This window comes from Myxocyprinus asiaticus, chromosome 22 (genome assembly GCF_019703515.2).
Source record: "Myxocyprinus asiaticus isolate MX2 ecotype Aquarium Trade chromosome 22, UBuf_Myxa_2, whole genome shotgun sequence".
Classification (NCBI taxonomy): Eukaryota; Metazoa; Chordata; class Actinopteri; order Cypriniformes; family Catostomidae; genus Myxocyprinus; species Myxocyprinus asiaticus.
In genome coordinates this window covers 26,382,423-26,401,936 of record NC_059365.1, presented here as the reverse complement: position 1 = coordinate 26,401,936, position 19,514 = coordinate 26,382,423, and the positions used below count along the sequence as shown (strand labels likewise).

The 19,514-nt window shown below is 39.1% G+C and overlaps 1 protein-coding gene across 5 annotated transcripts in view; it reads left to right on the top strand.

The window, feature by feature from the left end:
• Nucleotides 1–19,514, top strand: part of pcdh19 (protocadherin 19) — a 76,433-nt gene that overhangs the window by 50,365 nt on the left and 6,554 nt on the right. For all 5 annotated transcript variants that reach the window (XM_051649728.1, XM_051649726.1, XM_051649725.1 and 2 more), the window contains one exon: nucleotides 4,502–4,674. In XM_051649728.1, coding sequence (XP_051505688.1) covers nucleotides 4,502–4,674 — 173 coding nt within the window. The remainder of the gene's footprint in view (nucleotides 1–4,501; nucleotides 4,675–19,514) is intronic.

Genomic DNA, 19,514 nt, shown 5'->3' with positions numbered 1-19,514 from the left:
ACATGGGGTAACCTCCTCGTGGTCATGATTAGTGGTGCTCGCTCTCAATGGGGCACGTGGTAAGTTGCGCATTGATCGCGGAGAGTAGCACGAGCCTCCACATGCTGGGAGTCTCTGTGGTGTCATGCACAACGAGCCGCATGATAAGATGCACGGATTGACTGTCGCAGAGGCGGAGGCAGCTGAGACTTGTTCTCCGCCACCCAGATTGAGGTGAGTAACCACGCTACCACAATGGAAGTGAATGGAAATGCTTTTTTTAAGGTTTAAAGGCAGAAATGTGAAGTATAATTTTATAAAAGCGCTAATATACAGTTTTCCATTAAAACTTTATTATTTGAGCTGTAAAGTTGTTCAAATCATTTGTTTTACAGTCGTGTTAGGGTTTTAGGGTTTACAGCGTTATGTAATCATGGCAATATTGGATATAACTACACAGAAAAGGTTAGAAAGAGATTTTATCACACATCACATTATGTTAACATGCATATTGTTTATGTTTTGTGGCTATACTTTTGAAACAGTGAGTATTTTAACATTTACGGATTGGCCCCTTTTACTTCCATTGTAAGTTCCTCACTGTAACCCAGAATTTAATCAACATTATGCCAAAAATGCAGTCAATTGAGCTTAACTTGTATTGAACCCAGAATATTCCTTTAAGGCAGGGGTCTCAAACTGCCGGCACGCAGGCCATTTTCACCCAGGTAGTTTTTGATAAAAAGAGAGCAGGTTTCAGGGCTTTATTTGTTGTTGGGCTGAAAACAGCAAAGATGTCTCTTTCCATACCAAAAAGGAAAGTGGATGATGAACACAGACAGTTTCAATATGGACATTACAGTATATTTTGGTGGAGTTCAGTGGAAAGCTACCTGCCTGATATTCAAGGAAAAAGTCTATAATCTAAAGAATATAATCTCAAGCATCATTACTCGACTAAACACGGAGAACAGTATGAGAAGTACCAGGGAGATGAGAGAAAAAAAACGAGCCACACAGCTTCAGAGAGGGCTAATGTCTCAGCAAAGTCTTTTCCATAAAGCCAAGAAGGATGCTGATGTTGTAGTTGAAGCAAGTTATGTGGTGAGTTAATCGTCAAAGTAGGAAAGCCATTCACCAAATGACAGTTTCTGAAGGATTGCATGTTGCAAGTCGCTGATATTCTATGTCCAGAAAAGAAGAGCTTGTTCAACAATATCTCTCTATCAGCAAACACAGTGGCAGAGTGGATTAGCGAGTTATCGAGTGATATTTATGATCAGTTACGCGACAAAGGTAGAGTTTTCACTGCATACACTGTGGCGCGTGACAAAAGCACAGACAAAACCAACAATGCTCAGCTAGCCATTTTCATCAGGGGTATTAATGAACAATTCAAAGTGAGTGACAGAAGAGTTGCTGAGTTTGCATCCAATGCATGGCCGTACCACAGCCAAGGATATATTTCAGCAGCTGTGTGACACAATTGAGTGTACTGGTTTGCCATGGAACAGACTGGTAGGCATTACCACTGATGGAGCCCCTTCCATGACAGGCAAAAAAATAAAAAATAAAAAATGGACTGGTAGCAATGGTACAAAGAAAGTAGAGGAGGAAAATGCAGATCCAGCAGTTGAAATATGAACATGTCATGTCTGTTGTCCTGAAATGTATCAATTACATCAGGTCCAGAAGTTTACAGCACCGGCACTTCCGGGCCTTTTTAGAAGGAATTGAGTCAACATATAGTGATGCATTTTACTTTAATGAGGTGTGCTGGCTCAGCAGGGGAAATGTCCTGAAGAGATTCATGGAATATGGCAGAATGGATGTTCCTGAATTTGATGATCCAAAATGGGTCATGGACCTTGCATTCCTAGTGGTCATAACACAGGAGATGAACACTCTTAACCTGAAGTTCCAGGGCCCAGGTCAGCTCATCACAGCAGCTTATGAAAGTGTGAAAGCCTTCTCCACAAAACTGAGATTGTGTAAAACTCAGCTTTCTGCAAAAAACCTCAGTAATTTCACAGCATGCAGATCTCTTGTGGAGTAGGGCACAGCATTCAGTGGCATTCAGAATGTGCCTCTGCTATTGAAAACCTGCTGCAGGAATTTGATCAGCGTATTGCTGACTTCAAGGCACACCGTGACACTTTCCAGCTGTTTGCAGACCCCTTCTCTGCTGATGTGGAGAGTGTCCCAAGTGTGTTGCAAATGGAACTTATTGACTTGAAGTGCAATAGTGAGCTAAAAACTAAGTTCAGAGAGACTCAGGGAAAAGCAGACATGACTGGACAATTTCTGAGAGAATTACCTCCATCATTCCCAGAGCTGTCCAAAGTGTTCAGTCGGGTAATGTGCCCTTTTGGATTGTGAGAAACTTTTCTCGACTATGAACTTTAATAATGCAAGTACAGGTCCAGGCTTAGTGATGCCCATCTTGAATCTGTACTCCGGGTTTCAACTGTGACCTCCATCAGGGCAAATGTGGCTCAGCTGTGTGAGCAGAAGCGCTGCCAGGTGTTTGGCAATATATATAATAGAGTACAAATATATTCAGGGATTGCATTTGTTAGTTCAGAGCAAGGTTTCAATAAGTTATTTAAGATAAAATAATGGAAAAAAAGATTTGCACTAACTGTTAAAAACTAATGTAGATAAAAATGTATAGAAACTGCTGTTTGCATTTTTTTAAATATGACGAAAATATGTTAGTAATGGAAATAAAAAAGTACATTTTCAGAATATTGTGCTTTCTTGTAGTACTTGAATGTTGAAGTGGCCCTCCTATGAGATGTTCAGTGTGCTCAACATGGCCTTCCATTACCAGTGTTACAAATTAACAGGAAGTTCACAATTTTTAAAATCTCCTGCCAAGATATTGCTCCCCAAAATTGAAAAAAAAAAAAAATTATATGTATCCATGGTACACAACAGGTGGCCCACAGGCTGGAACCATCTTTCTGTGGCCCACGTGATGTTGTCATCATATAAAATTATTAAATGTACATGGATTTTAAGGAGTTAATTTTCTAAAGGATTTACGGTAATCCTCAGTATTGCTAAATTGCTGTATAGTAATAGAGTATAGGAAACATTTTTAGTGCAGAGAATTTTGCTGCAGTATATGTCCAACTATATATCAACATATATCAAAATAATTTTAATAAAATAAATTAAACAATAAAAAACTGTGCAGCCCTGGAGGCTAAAGGAATCCTCCTGTGCGGCCCCTGGGCTTTACAAAGTTAAGTACCTCTGGAATAAATATACAGTATACTGTCTAATATATATATATAAGTTTAGCTAGTATTTTGCAAAAGTCTTAGGCACATAAGATGTTTCACAAAAGCATTTGTCTTAAGATGGTTATTTATGTCTTCAGCTTTAGTGTGTCAATAGGAAATATAAATGTTAGACTCCCAAATATTACTTTTGCAAATAGAAATGATTAGAATATAGAACAGGGAGTCTGTCTGAGATTACATAAAGAGACAGAAGCAACTGAGACAGCCTAAATAGATAGAAGAACTGTGGTGAATTCTCGTGGCGAAGATGCTTGGATTACCACAGTTTGGCAAGATGCCACTGTTGGGCCCTTGAGCAAGGCCCTTGACCCTATCTGCTCCAGAGGTGCTGTATCATGGCTGACCCTGCACTCTGACCCCAGCTTAGCTGGGATATGTGAAAAAAAGAATTTCACTGTATATGTGCAAAATGTATAATGTGTGATAAATAAAATTATAATTATTATTACCTAGGAGAATTGGTGATGTTTTAAAGGCAAAGGTGGTCACACCAAATATTGATTTAGCTTTTTTATGTTTACTGGACTTTGTATGACATTAAGTGATAAATGAAAACTATTTATATAATTATTTTTGAAGACATTCTCACAAGTGTCTAAAACTTTTGCACAGTACTGATATATATATATATATATATATACACACTGAATTAAAAATTCAACATTCATGTGACAAAAATGTAAAATACTACTGATTAAAACATTTAACATTACACAATGTGTTGTTTCACATACTATTTTAAAATATACTAAATACTGCACCTGTCTCAGTATAAACTGCACAGTATGCGGTAAGAAGTATGCTCTTATTACATTCCAAAACATTCCAAACAAAACATTGACCTCCTTAAAGATAAGTGGCCTCTTCAAATTATTTCCTTTGCAGATCAGACAGATAAGTTTTCTTCTGAAACAGCCTGTAGAACCTCAAGAAACATTGACTACTGACGTCTTGGGCTATAATCCTGGCAGTAAAGAAGCACTCTGTACAGCTGCAGAGAGTGCAGACCAATGACCTCTGATCCTTTACACTGCTACATCAGAATGTGATAAAAGCACATTATTTTCAGCTTCAGCATCTGGGCGGCTAGGAGCTAAACATGGGATAAATAGAGGTAGCATGGGGTGAAGAGAGAAGAAGAATGATGAAATCAAAGTTGACAGTTAAATAACACTTTCTCTTCTTTCATCTTTTCTCCTTTCTGGCTAAAGCACGTCAACATTCAAGGACATGGAAGGAAACAGTCTAAAGGACAGTGGGCATGAGGAGAGTGATCAAACTGACAGTGAACATGATGTTCAGAGAGGGCACTATGCCGACACCGCTGTCAACGACGTACTTAATATGACTGTACCTCCAAACAACTCACAGTTACCTGACCAAGGTAAGACAGCTTTGTAGGCAGAGCCAGCCTTTCTTCCCTGGCCTGTCTTTGATATGAACATTATGGACTGAGCCATGCCTGCAGTCAGCTGCAACACAATATAAATTCCAACCTAAATGACAGCAATTAGGCTTACAAAAGGTTGAAGGTGGAAATCTACATATCACAAAGTCTTCTCATGCATAATTCACACGGATCATTTAGCAGGGAATTAATGTTGATGTTTCATTCTTGACTGCCATTAAAGACATCCGATTTGTTGGCAGGAGTCAGCAGGAGGTCATGTTCGCTCTTAAGTTCTGCCACTCAATGATACCAAGTTATAGAATGATGAGTGGCGGCACTACAGAGCATCAAAGACAAGCCAAGACCAAAGGAGGGCTTACAATGATTTTATTATACCGATTGTTTTGTGTTATCATGCTCAATCAGTCTTTGATCTTGGTAATTTAGAACAATGGTACACCTCCAGCAGAAGCTAGCTGTCAATAGTGAGAACTCTATTCTTGTTGGACAGAAATTAGTCAACCAATTTTCTGAATTATAATGAGAGCATGGCATTTGCTGAATAGGAAGAGAGCAGAATTAAGAGCATTTCTGAGTGAGATGAGGTAATTAAAATCAGCAGAACAGTCACTCAGATGGAAGTTTAAAGAATGTACGACATTGTGGATTGTTTGCAACACTTACACCAAATCAAGTTTAGCTACATCCTTGTGGACTTCTGACTCACAGCACTGCGACTCACAGCATACATTTGCTCCACCTGAGTGTCTCGCTTGGGGAAGTACAGCCTATTAAGAGAGCTAAGGAAGAGAAAGTACTGAGTTAACAGCCGTAAGATAATTTAGCTTGTTCTCCTTCATTGTTTTGTTCCTCTGCAAAGCAGGATCCTGAATTATGTGTAATTGGCAGGTGAACCAATTAAGATCTCATTTGGCACAGATCAGGTTCTCTATGGCGAATTTCAGCAGGCTAATTAACCAGTTTGTTCTCCAGACGAATCGCAAGACGTATGGCTACCTGGCAACTGCAAAGAGGGAAACAACTTCCATTTACATTTTATATGGCAATGCGTCAGATGCATCAGCAGATTTGTTTGAGTGTCGTTGGCGGGTGTTGTAGTGTGCTATGGAAACTGCTGAGAGGAATTATAAGCCTCAGGGTTTCTAAGATGGAGATTTTTGTGCATTTCTTCCACCGCCAACTTGCTGTCAACAAATAATTAACTATGATTTGGTGAGTCTCAAGACTACAGCTAAGCAATTGTAGACATCTTTCGGTAAGAGAAATGCAAAAATAGGTCTTATAAAAATGCACTCTGACAGACTCTCCAGCCTGGCACTCTCATAATTGAACACAATTAGAAAAATGCACACAGAGCAAGTTACAACTGAATAAAGCTTATCCAGGTCAGCCCTTTTATCATTAGTAAAGCTCTTATCTGTTTTTGAGCAAACAAACACTGAAAATAAATGATAACAGATAAGCTAAATGAGCAAGCAATTCAATGCCGCTGTCGTCAGTTTTAAGCAAAGCTATTAGACGGTGACAAGTATCAGATGCTAATGGAATTTTGAGACATGTCTTCTATCATATTATTCTGCAGCCTCGGCAACGGCGAGGGCCTTTTTTCCCCCAATGAAAAATCAGTGCAGTGGACAGACTGGTCTCATTTGAGTCCATTTTTTTCTTTCTCCTTTAACAGAATCTGTAACTGCATGAATGTTGATAATTATGAAATGAATTGACTGAAGGCTCTTACTTAAGCAGAAATGTAATGACACCGCAAATGGAATTCTCCCTGCATTATAGTCTTACTATGCCGCTAAAGTGTGTGAAGGGCTTGCTGACTACCAGTCCGAATTGGCACAAAGCGCAATTAGATCTCTCAAACCCAGGAAGAGATTGTTTCAGAAACATCTGGAGGACAGATTACTTGAAAGTTATGATATAGACTCAAGTGTTCAAAGGCTCTTTTAACTCACTTTGTTGCATATAAAGCAATGTGCTATGTAAGAGTTTAGTGTTTTTATAATAAATTTAGACAATCTCAGCAAACAGATTCACAAGAAACCAACATAAGAATTCCCAGCTAAGATATAAACATGCTCATTTAAGACACCGAGGCGTATAGGCTAGCCGTTGTGGTGGGAATACCTCTGATCTAACTTTAACTGTTCTAGTAAAATGAAACAAGTATAAACTGCAATTGCCAAAGGACACAAACAGAGATTCTTTTTTATTAAAACTCTCCTTTATTTCCTTTTTTGCTTTTGTTTTTATGTTTTTTTCCCCTCATTCTTCCTGGAATCAAACAGAGCCGGGAAGTAGAGGGATAGTAAGCTCCCTTCTGTCTTGTTCCCCAGGCTTCCATGCAGTGTAAATGTTTATGATTCACGCAGCTTTTGAAAAGGTAATGTTCGCACCAGGGACACAGTGTTACCTCCGATTTAAAATGGCTCCTCCCTAACTTGTCTCCCCTGCTCTTTCCATTGTGAGACAGAGTGTGAGAACAGGCTTCAGTGAGGGAAAAAAGCTCTCCATGGACTATTGTCTCATAATACACAATACACATACACTTCTTAAGGGTTGCTTTCTTCACACATTTTTTTTCTTTTTTCTATTAGCAGGATCTGTGTCTACTTCCTGCAGTGTGCATTCCTTTTCTTAAACACAGCAATTTATAGAGGCCTCTATGCACATCAGAAACATAATTTTAAGAGATGGTGTGTTGTTGCCAGTGAAGCGTGGGAGACACCACTAATGCTACTCTAGCAGGGCTATAGTGGTCATGAGCCAATAGTAATGATTTCAATAGGGCAAAATTACATGTGCTTAGTGCTTAGATCTAAGTGTAGAGAAAAGGTGATGAATAGGTAACAGTGTTAATAGTGCTGACCTAATCCTATGTCACCCTGCATTGAATTATACATCAATTGAGTGGTAAGAGACTGTTGAGGACATGGGCAGCTGACAGTAGTGGGCTATAAAATACTTACATTTACTTTTAACATCCTTTCAAAAGCATTTTTGCATGCAAAGGCTCTCTGAATCTCTGAATTTTACATAGAGATTGACTGTTGATTTTGTGTGTTGTAGGTCAGAGTTCTAGTTAAAGACTATTTGTACAGTCTCAGTCCCACCAGAGAAAATGACAGTCACCATTAAGCTCTTCTTCATCTTCTCTCTCTTTTCCACACCCCCAGAGGAGACTGAGGATCTTTGGCAGCTCAATTTGCAGCTGCTGAGTTCCAGCATGTTCCACTCAGAGTGTCCCCGGCCCTGGGAGTCTTTTATTCATCAATTCCTCTGTCCCCATAGGCCTGCATCTCCTCCTATGCCCTAGGATTTCACACTCTCTCCACCTCCCAGTGTCCCATCAGTACACTTTGGCTTCTAATTGATTTTGATGAAATTGATAAAAGAGTTTCCCTTTTTGTCTCCATCGCCCCCACCCCTCTGAAATCCCACCCCAGTCTCTTTCTGACTCTCAACCCACTACATCAGTGTTGGAGAAGCTACTTTAAACTGTTGCTTGCCAGGCTACAAGCCTTTCATGATTTAAAGTAGGTCTGTCACTATTGATTATTTTTGTAATTGAGTAATCTGACAATTATTCTGACAATTAATCGAGTAATCAGAAAAAAAAAAAAGTATTTCTCAGATTCCATAATGTTGTTGACGTGAAGTAACACTTGGCTAAAATATGTTCATTATCCTAAGTTTTGATTGCACTCTATGTTTGAATAATAAAGACAACAAAACAAATGTCAAAACAATATCTAAAGCCAAAAAACATCCAAAGCAGATCTATAAAATAAAAATGTATATAATTCCAGCTGACAGACATTGGCTATTCCAGGTTTGCCTAACTTATTTTTAAAGTGTTCAACGTGATCTAACCATTTCAGTTTAGATGGTTAAATTATTTTATGGAGAAATGAAAGCCATTTTGTTAAACTATCCCTTCTATACAACACGGAATACAATATTAACAGTAATTGCGTCATTGAGAGATACTGTACATGTTTTCACTCTCTTGCGTTGAGCTGCAGCAGTTGGAGGGATTGTTTCTCCTTGTGCTACAAATTGCCCAGATCGGAAAAGCTTGTCGTTTGCCAAGCAAGTAGTTTTTTTCTTGAGTAAACACTGTTAATCACTTATACGAAGACTAGTCATTACTCCCTCAGGTAAGCCCATTTCACATTGCATCTGCGAGCTGCGTAGCCATGTGGCTTTAAAGGACAGCAAGCTTGCGTTGAGCTTTGACTGACAGCATACAGAGCTGCTGCTCTGTTCAGCAAATAAAGTTCTCTGGATTACCACATTGAGTTTTACCTGCGATAATGGCCACAAACTATAAAATATTTATCGAAAGTGGGACATTGCAAACTATTACAAATTTAATCATCCCGAAATTTAATTTACATGAGGATGAAGATTGCATTTACATAAAAATTGTAGGCTAATTAGTTTAAACAGAATGGAACCAAAATCACAATCTGTTGAAAATAACCTTAGATCGTCTGGATTCAGTCAGATTTACTGAGCAGAATGCGGTTGTGTGTCACTGGGTATGTAAATTTAATTAAGTCTGACAGACATCTTTTACATTACATTATTTTATGTTGCTTCATAAAGCCTATATTGCAAACAAATGTGTAGCTCAATAGGATTTGAGTCCATTTTAATTAGTTTTTTGGTGATTTCATCATGTCCCGCACACACAGCAACAAAGGGCTTATCTTCTCTCCCGCATCTGGACACAGTGCAGCAAATCGCATGCAGTCTACCTAGTGAAATTACCGTGCTGTGTCTAGTGTTGTTGCATTTCAGAAGTGATGTTATGGTATCAGATGTCAACAGACAACTACTATTCAGTGTTTTTCAAATTTAAAGTGAAGTGCTCTCACAAGCTGACACTTCTTGTAGCTATGCGTACGGACCATAGTCCGTGGACTACACCTTCCACATAATTTTCAATTTGTCGATTAGGCAATTTTGTATTCAAGGAATTTTTTTTAAAATCGAGTAGTTGAATTAAATTCAGTAATTGTGAAAGTCCTAATTTAAAGCAGTTCAACTAATGTCAATCTACAGTATTTTGAAAAAGTATTTTGCTACTCTGCAAGCTGCTAACAAAAATGTATTCTATTTAAGCTATTTGTAACACTTTACAATTAATTAATGCATTAGGTAACATTAGCTAACATTGAACAAGGTTTTGTTTTTTTGTTGTTGTTTTTTTTTTAACAGCATGTTTAATCTTGCCTAATGTTAATTCATAAATATAACTTTGTTCATTGTTAGTTCAGGTTATTTCATAATGCATTAAGGTGCAAAAAAAAGCTTTTTAAGATCAATTAGCGTAACACCATAAAAAATAAAAAAATAAAAATAATAATATAACCTAGTCAAAAACATTGATGAACAGCAGCATGCAACTACACACCTACCTTTTAAAAAGATGCAAATGATTCAGTAAATCAATTTTCTTTTTTTTCTTTTTTTACTGGTGGTGACAACTAAAATATATGTTTTGCACTCAGACGCATTTCAAACTTAGTTTAGGTGAACATTTCTTGTGTGACAGCCTCTGATTGCCTAATGTAAATGCTGACAGATGTCAAAATCAAGACAGGAACAGGGAGAGACAGAGAGAGGAGAGTCAGGTAAGCAGGATGAGAGAGGTGTAGAGAGTAGGAGAAACAATGTCTTTGACAGTTTGGCGTGGTTTTCCCTGGGCTATTAACAGTATCCACAAGGGGTAGTGCATCATGATAGCTAACTTCCTCAAGAACTAATATTAATACTTGACTGAATCAGACATTGAATGTTCGTGCCAGATGGGCTGGTTTGAGTATTTCTGTAACTGCTGATCTCCTGGGATTTTCATGCACAACAGTCTCTAGAATTTACTTAGAATGGTGCCAAAAAAAATCCAGTGAGCGGCAGTTCTGTGGATGGATGCAATTCCATGCCTTGTTGATGAGAGAGGTCAACAGAGAATGGCCAGATTGGTTCGAACTGACAAAGTCTATGGTAATTTAGATAACCACTCTTTACAATTGTGGCGAGAAGAATAGCATCTCAGAATGCTATTCTGAGATGCGGGTTGGTGCTGTTTTGATGGCACGAGGGGGACCTACACAATATTAGGCAGGTGGATTTAATGTTGTGTCTGATCGGTGTATATATATATATATATATATATATATATATATATATATATATATATATATATATATATATATATATATATATATATATATATATATATATATATATATATATATATATATATACATATATACACACACACACACACAGTACTGTTGACAGATAGGATGTACCAAGATTATTGAAGAATTCGCCACAGTTCATCTATCTGTTTAGGCTGTCTCAATTGCTTCTGTCTCTTTATGTAAACTCAGACTGACACAATGTTCAGTGGGGGGCTTTATGGGGCCATGACATCTGTTGCAGGGCTCCCTGTTCTTCTATTCTTATCTTTTCTATTTGAAAAAGTAATGTTTGGGAGTCTAACATTTATATTTCATATTGACACACTAAAGCTGATGATATAAATAACCATCTTAAGACAAATGCTTTTGTGAAACATCGTATGTGCCTAAGACTTTTCACAGTACTGTATATATATATATATATATATATATATATATATATATATATATATATATATATATATATTGCATTTTAAAATGTGCTATTCATTTTCCTGCATTCAAACATATTGCTCTATAAAAAATAAAAAAAATAATTTCCAGCACTTTCAAACTGTACTGTGGCAGGTAGGCCTTGAGATCTTTTTTGTTTTTCTCTTTGAAAGTATGTCTTCCTCTCAAAACACGAAAACATCTTAGACAATCACATAACTGAATAGCATTGCTCTCCCTTGAACCCCCTCTCCAAAAGCCACTGCCTGAATACTTGGAATGGGGTTTAATCATCTCAAGAGGGGACGTCTTATCTTTCCTGCAGTTGTTATGGATAGCTTATTGAATATATCAGAGAGAAAAAAGGAGCGGTTCATTATTTCTAGGGTCTGTAATGAGGCTGATGCATCTTATTGTGAACCCTCAGTTGACAACTCATTTTCCTGACAATCCTGTCTTTGATTCGTGGAAAGCGAGAAAGAGAGTGGAATGGTGAGGAAAAGAGGGCTCAGGATTGCATTGCTTATTCAGGACAATGCTCTTGGCTGTGTGTTAATAATCTCTTCAGAAAAGCTGCTGGATCCCAATTGTTTGTTCAACATGTGTGTAACTGGGTGCAATTCAGCACAAATAGGAATGCAGGGAGATTGGCCTTGAACACAGAGGAGACGATTAAGGTAAGGTAATGTGCTGTTTGATAGTCACGGTTAGAGAGAACTGCTGTTCTTCAATCTGAAGTCAATTTGTGAGGGGGTGGGAAAGACTGAGAGTGAGTAGAGATGAGAAAGTGTGTGTTTAAGGGTTAGTTAGAGAAATTTGAGTGAGGCTTTTAGTTGGATGCTGTCAGCTGAAATGTGGTCCCACGCCACATTCAGTGCCCCAAATTGCGCTATCCTGATTGATCAGTGTTTTTGGGGAGTTTTCATTAACTCCGCTGGAATTCTTGCCCACCCACATTCAATCCTCATGTCCATCTGCTATATACCATCCTGGCTCTTCCTGACACATGGCCCTTATCCGGACCAACTGGTTACTTTCTTTCATATACACAAAATCCACAGGTAAAAAAAAACAAAAGCTCACAGGCAAAGCAGCCTCTAGGGCACAGAGGTAGAGCGAAGCTAACCACATTCCCAGCTTTGTTCTAACTGGAACTTAACTAATAGGGAGGTGAGACAAAGTCTGTCCCAGTAGAGGACTCTTGGACCTCCTCCATGTATAATGGGCTCTCTGTAACAACTGATGCTGAGGAGCCCAGTTCTCACAGTAAGCATTTCCTGCATACCACCCCAGATTCTTCTACCTGGGGCAGGGCATTACTGTGAAAATTAAAAGATTCTCAAGGCACCATTTGGGTTCCTCAACTGCCACACAGGCAGAACTCTCCAGAGATCCTCCAGACACCCTTTAAAGGAGTTTTTAATATCCCCTTTATGTACTCAGGGAACTTAAATATATATTTCAAGTGCCTCAGAGTCTTTCCCTTATGATAGGGTTTCTGAAGAAACCGTTTACAGTTCTCAGAGTTCTTGCAGGAACTAAGAGTACGTTTCTCAGATAACTAAAAGTGTGTTTTTTTATGTTCTCCAGAGGTTACACCAGTGTGGCACCCAAATTTTCCTCAAGTATCTTTTAATTTTTAAAGTGTAGGGGTCTCGTAAATTGAAGATAACATGCCAAGGATGAGAAAATTGATCCAAATCAGCAAAATATCATCAGCACCAATGCTGAGCTGAACCAGACCCTCATCCTCATAGCCCCTCCATTTGATTGGGATTGGAATGTGTGGCTAGTGCTGCCAAAAAGTGAGCCTCTATCAGTGGGCAGGCAGTTTAATAGACGCCAGGATGAGACCCGGCTGGCATACAGCCTGCAGCAAGCCTCACTCAACTCCATTAATTCCCATTAGAATAGCTTAGCTCTGCTTACTAAAACTCAACATTACGGATTTTTGTCCCTGCTAACGGACAAAACCACATGTGTGTCCACTGAAATACGCACTTATTAAAAGTGTGTACACATTTGAGGAGAGCACTCACAAACACACCCACACTTACATAAACACTCACGATAATCTGTTGCACATGTGATTTTCTTATAATAACAATTGTATATTGCATTTTTTTCCTTTGACTGTCAGGAGTTGCTCATTTAAGTGAAGATTACGCACACTCTGCAATAGTAAAGTGCAAAAAAATCAGCTGTCTTCTGACAAGTACATTGTACCTGGCAGTTTTCTGTCCAGAATACAAAGAGACATTTATCACTGCAGCTGGGTAGAAAAAGGGGGGGGGGGTTGAGTGAATGAGAGAGATGGAAAAGTTAGAAAAAAAACAGAGAAGGAGAAAAAGAAAATAAGAGGGAGAGCTGGCTGCTCTGTCACTGCGGCAGCTCGAGAATTTCTCTTTTAAACCCCTTTTATATTAACACAGTGTGCATCTGAGTGTATAGGAGCTCTCCTTTCAGAAAAATAAACAATATATATATTTTTAAAGCTCTCCTCCATTCTCTTTCCTGTTATATTTTCTTCATACAACTCTCATCTAGCATGTCATTACATTTATCTGTCCCGTATTATGACTCAACGAGAATCATTTTACACAGTGAAACTATAAAATGATGCTGCCTGCTCGTTTCAGGTAATTACATCCATTAAGAAAAGGTTAAAACCCTGCCACTCTGATCTATAGTCATTTGTCCTGATGTAAACATAAAATGATTGGGATTAAGACCTTTGATGGCAGAAATGCATACACTAAGACGTACCATCAAACAGTTAGTTATTGCACTGTAGGGAATGACTGACCGAGTTCACAGGCCTGCCTTTATCTTCTCACCCCTTCATCCTTTGGTCCTCACTGTATCCTCTCTCACTTTCCTTCAGATGATCTAACTGGGTTAAAATTCAGTTCTTCTGCAAAACTATCCTCCCTTCTGGACATAAATGACTGCAGCCAGGCCAGATTATCAGGCACTGATGAAAGATTAAAGACAGGACCAGAAAGTGAGATCAGTTACATCCATAAACCTTGGGAGGCTCTCCCCACCTTGCCCAAAGGCGCATGGGCATTATAAAGTCAGCCTCAAGATCCAGACCCCCTCCCTGAAAACTTTTATGTGCAAATACTCTCCTTCATTTCCCTCAAAGCAGTCCACTCTCCCCAAATTTTAAGCAACCGTTTTTTCCTCCGAGGCTGTTAAATTTAATGGCAGACAGGGAGACCTCAGAATGAGTTTTTTAATGATGCTTCCCTGCTCTTGTGCACAATCCATTAAAGACTAGGTTGGAATGGGCTGCTGCACTGCAAGACTGGAGATCAACACAATCAACTGGGCCAAACAGCGCAGCGGGGGCTAAGACCCTTTTGTCTTTCCATGCCAACAATAAAAAGAACCTCTTGCTGTCTCGTTATTTCTCTCACAGTAACATCAAAAATCTAAAACATCTTAATAAGTCTCCATCCAAACCTAAATTGTCAATATATGATTTATCATTAACAATTGATGTCTAATTCTATCTCCGGCCTTCATGAGATCATTAGCCCGTCTTCTTAAAAGCATGTGAAGCTCCTCTGGTGGACTTTGCTCCTGACCCTGAATCAAGACCACAACCCCATTGTGATAAATAGTATGCCAAGTCTAAGATGCCCACCCCTGCAGACAAGCACTGCCCCAGTTGGAATGGGATTGTGATAGAGCAAAATAAGTGATTGGCAATGGTCAGTTGGGCACCTTAAGACCAGTCACTTTTTCTGTACTCTGTCTTACACTCCTGTCATAGATAAGGGCATTTAATGTCATGGCCCCATGAGTGGGCACTGGGGAAATCCAATTAACTTCAGCCACAGCAACATTTCCCATATTGTGCCTTGCGCAATCCCACCCAGCCCTCTGGCACAACAGGGTGCCTCCTATCGCCAATGACCCACTGACTTCATTTGACTCAACTGGAGTCTTCACTGTCTGTTTTCCTCCAGCCTATTCTCAGAGGACTGTGTTTAAAAATATTGTGATGTCAGGGTTTTTATAGCATTCCATGCTGAGGAATACACCCCAGTGCTGTCTCTGCTCAGTGTGTGACTCATGCTTTAAGGTAAGCTTTTGCAGCATATAGACAAGCAGTCACATACTGTATGTCCCCTCACCATTGTTTTGGCTGTGAGTCAAAGCAAGGGCTGTTGCTATTTCAGCTGCAGTGCCTCTCCCTCTGCAAAAGCCTGTCTATTTGACTCAGTATTACACAGTGCAATGGATGGACAGTATTGCTTCGTGGCTGCTGAAGCCTGACGTCTTTTTGGGCATCTTTTTTTTTTTTTCCACACACCTTGGAGAGGCTTTTATTTAAAATACAAATAAAAAGGGACACTGTAAGTGTCCATATGGATGTGAAAACAAAAAGAAGCGTGGTGCCCCTGTTAAAGGGGCCAGACAGGTATCGTCTCAGAGCCGACACGGCTATATTGCACCTGGACCTGGGTTTCAGAACATGAGAGCAATGGTGACGATGTTCATAAAGCATCAGGTGAGCCAGCAGGGCTCCATTGTCATACCCCTCCTCTTGGCCACCCTCTTCATTCATGTGCCTAGACTTGATGATGATTTAAAGAGAGGCAGATCCTCCATAGCAGGTATCACTTTGCAACCCTTCCTTAATTAAGTCAGTTTCTATATGCATACAACAACAAAAATAAATGAATAAAGACAAAATTAACAATCAGACAGACATTGTCCAATTTCCCTGCTTTATCTCCAAAAGAGAGAATGAGACAGAACAGGGGAGAGGAAGAAGGGGCAAGTGAGAAATAATGAAGCAGTTGTTTAAAAGAAAGTAGGGGAGTACGAGGCAGACATGGGCATGAAGAATAGGGAGAGATAGACAAAAGACTGCAAGAAAGTGAGGGAATGGGCTAGCTTGAAAACAAGATAAAACAAATTATAAAACTCATAGCCAAAGCTGACACAGTGAACATGCCTGAATGAGAAGGCATATTGCATTAATTATGTAACAGAGTCCATGCAAACGTCTTCCAGGGAATGGCAATCTGGAGATAATAGTATTCAACTGACATATTTGGGCCCAGCTGTTGAAGGGAAGACACACTGATTTTAGGCTCTCAGGTTGCATTGTGTCCAGGTGCATTTGTGTCAGTCTAGGTCTGACAGGAACAGGGCATCTGCTTTATTCCCACTGAATAAAAAAAGACTCAAAACATTTCAATGACACAATAGCAGGAAGATGAAGCCATACCAGCCGTGGTAGAGGTTGTAAAGGGACTTAAGTTGACCCTTCTTTTGTGTTTTAACTTGCCACTTTTGCTATGACCAATCCATGAATCATATAGGCCCGTTTCCTCCTGGTATTACGATGTGTCTCGGGTGATCCGTTCAAATGTGGTCAGACGAGACACAACACTGTTTATACCTGGTCGTTTAAATGCGTCTCCTGTGACCACTTGTGTTTGGATTTGCAGGGGATGATCTCTGTTTCATGACGATATACCTTAATCACTGTGTTAGTGTGCTACTGCATGATATTAAAGCACAACAAAGTCAGAAAAGACAAAGAAAGTGTGAAAAAACAATGGCACACTGTTTCTCCCAGATGCGGTTGAAATTTAATCTAAGCACAAACGCAACATGTCAAGCAGAATTATCCATTATTTTAGTGGATTATCTGTATTAAAGGAGCTTCAGGTATTCTTGCTTGTCATCTGTGTTAATATCAGACACACTAAAGAAGATCTATGAAGCTCTTGTGATTGTGTATGTATCCACTTTTTGTAGATTTTACAATCAGACGGTTATTTCCTTTTAAAGCTGCTTTTAAATGGCAAAGTTTAAACTCGTTTTAATGGCCAGGACACATTCAGGACGGATTCGTATGTGGTTTCTGTGATCCGATCACAAAACGTTTTAGACCCCGTTTAGACCTGTATTTAGGGCTGACCACATGTGATTGGATCACCCAAAAAGCATCTTAATACCAGGTGGAAATGGGAGCTTAGCTTTTGATGATTTCTTAAAAACGTACAGAAGAATGAAGTTCAAAATGTACATAGTTCTCTGATTTAAAATGTAATGAATTAGTCTTTTTATTTTATTCAGCTCCAATCATATGCAAACAATAATTGATTGAAATTGACTGAAATATAAATTAGAGTAAAAGAAGGGAGGTCAAGAAACTCAGAGTAAACAGAAGAAAAACTGTACACTCATTCATCCACAAATCTATTTTTGCCAAACCTGCCCTGAAGCCAGTTACATTCTCTTGGCTGGATGCTTTATGAATAGCAAATAAAGCCCTAATAGAACAATATCTCACAGGCTTGCTTCAAGTTAAGAAGCCTGGCCTGCAGATTTCAGAGGGGCTCACTAACTTCGGCAATGTGCTTCTCACAGATCATTTAATTCTATGCAGCCAGCGAGTTTGTGTACCCCCACCCCCACCCCCCACCCCGCAACCCCCAAAGCCCAGCTCGTCCCCTCACAGATGTAATTTACTGTCTTTTTTGTTGCTCTTGCTCTTCTCAGACTCAAGGGTTTCTGAGTGAATTAGCTACATTGCTCGGTCAAGCTTAAACACAGAATGCAGCATTTGTTACAGAGTATTTAAAGATATCCTCCACAAACCAATCCTTTTGGAAAAGAAAAGACGGCCCTTGTGACTGTGCTTAAATGGGCAGCCGCTTTAGCGTGCGTGCCTTGATGGCTGCCAGATCTATGAGTCAGGTTAATTTGGAGTCTGCCATGATCAAGGATATGTGAAGGTCGAGTACCACTACAGTAGCTTCCTCTGTGCTTGTCCAAAACTAATGAGGATATCTGTAATTTCCCAACACATAAAGGGTGCAGAGACATAAAATGTCTGTGCTAGCACGCTATCCACTTCTCAGTCCATGACACTGACCAAAGAAAAGCTATAAGCATGCGGTGAAACAACAACAGGGAGAAGATGTCATTCTGTGGCCCTACTCAGTGGAGTCTAACCCTTTGGTCTAGTTTAACTCCTCATAGTGGCTATGAAGCATGGAACTCTTTGGCCTTGTCTAAAACCTGGAGCAGAAAGCCAGTTGCTATGGGCCTGTGCACAGTGTATTAGTATACTGATCACTGTGAAAAGCCTACATCACCATTCATGATCAACCATTTTATATTACTTTCATATGTAAACAATAGGACTGGGTAAAAATATAGATTTTCAGATGAATCACGATCTTCATTTGAATCTTGATATTGATTTTTAAATCTGTATGCTACCAAATTCCACACTTTAATTAGTCTGTAATTTACCACTGGCTGGTAAATGTTCAGATTTCACTCACCAGTGATTGAGTAGTATAGTGGAAAAGAGTTTGGTTTGACCTGTTCCGTGTTCTGTGACGAGAGCCACACAATCCACATGACAATGTAAATACTTGTAAAAAGTAAAAATTATAAATGTAAACAATGAAGATCACTGGTAAGGTCACACGTCACATGGAGGAGGAGGTAGGAAGAGCGTCATTGTTTAAAAGAGAAAGAGCACTGTACAAAGGTTTAATTGTCTTTGCTGTAGATTTGTATTTGTATAAGTGTATTGTTCAAAATGATCGTTTGGTGTGTGTATCCTGGATGCTTCAGCCTTCACAATTTTCATTTTTGGGTGAACTATTCCTTTAAGTAAATTTTTTTTTTTTTTAAATGACATTATAACTAAAATATACCCATATGAATCCATATCGAATTTAATTGAATCGAATCATGGCTTGTGAATCAGAATCAAATTGGAAAATCTGTAACAATAATTACTGAGCTATTTATAAAGATGCCTTAAAATGGCTCCCAGTTGCTACATGCCAACAGTGCGTCCAGCTTTAAGATTCAGTTGCCTTTTTCATAGTCTGAATTGAGTGTAAAATGGCAATGGATCATGATATTAAAATAATAAAATACAATCTTATATAAACTGTATTTCTATTGGTGTAGCCTTTGACTAATGGTGAAGATGTCATTAAACGGTCCCTGACGATAAAGTAAAATGATCTAGATTCTACCTGTGTGAGCCATGGAACAAGTTGAGCTCATTTCCACATCAAGCACTCCATTTGCTATCCCCCACCCCCCTCTTCTCTTACATAAAGAGGCTCAAAGTGATTCATAATATAGAACCACAAATGCCCT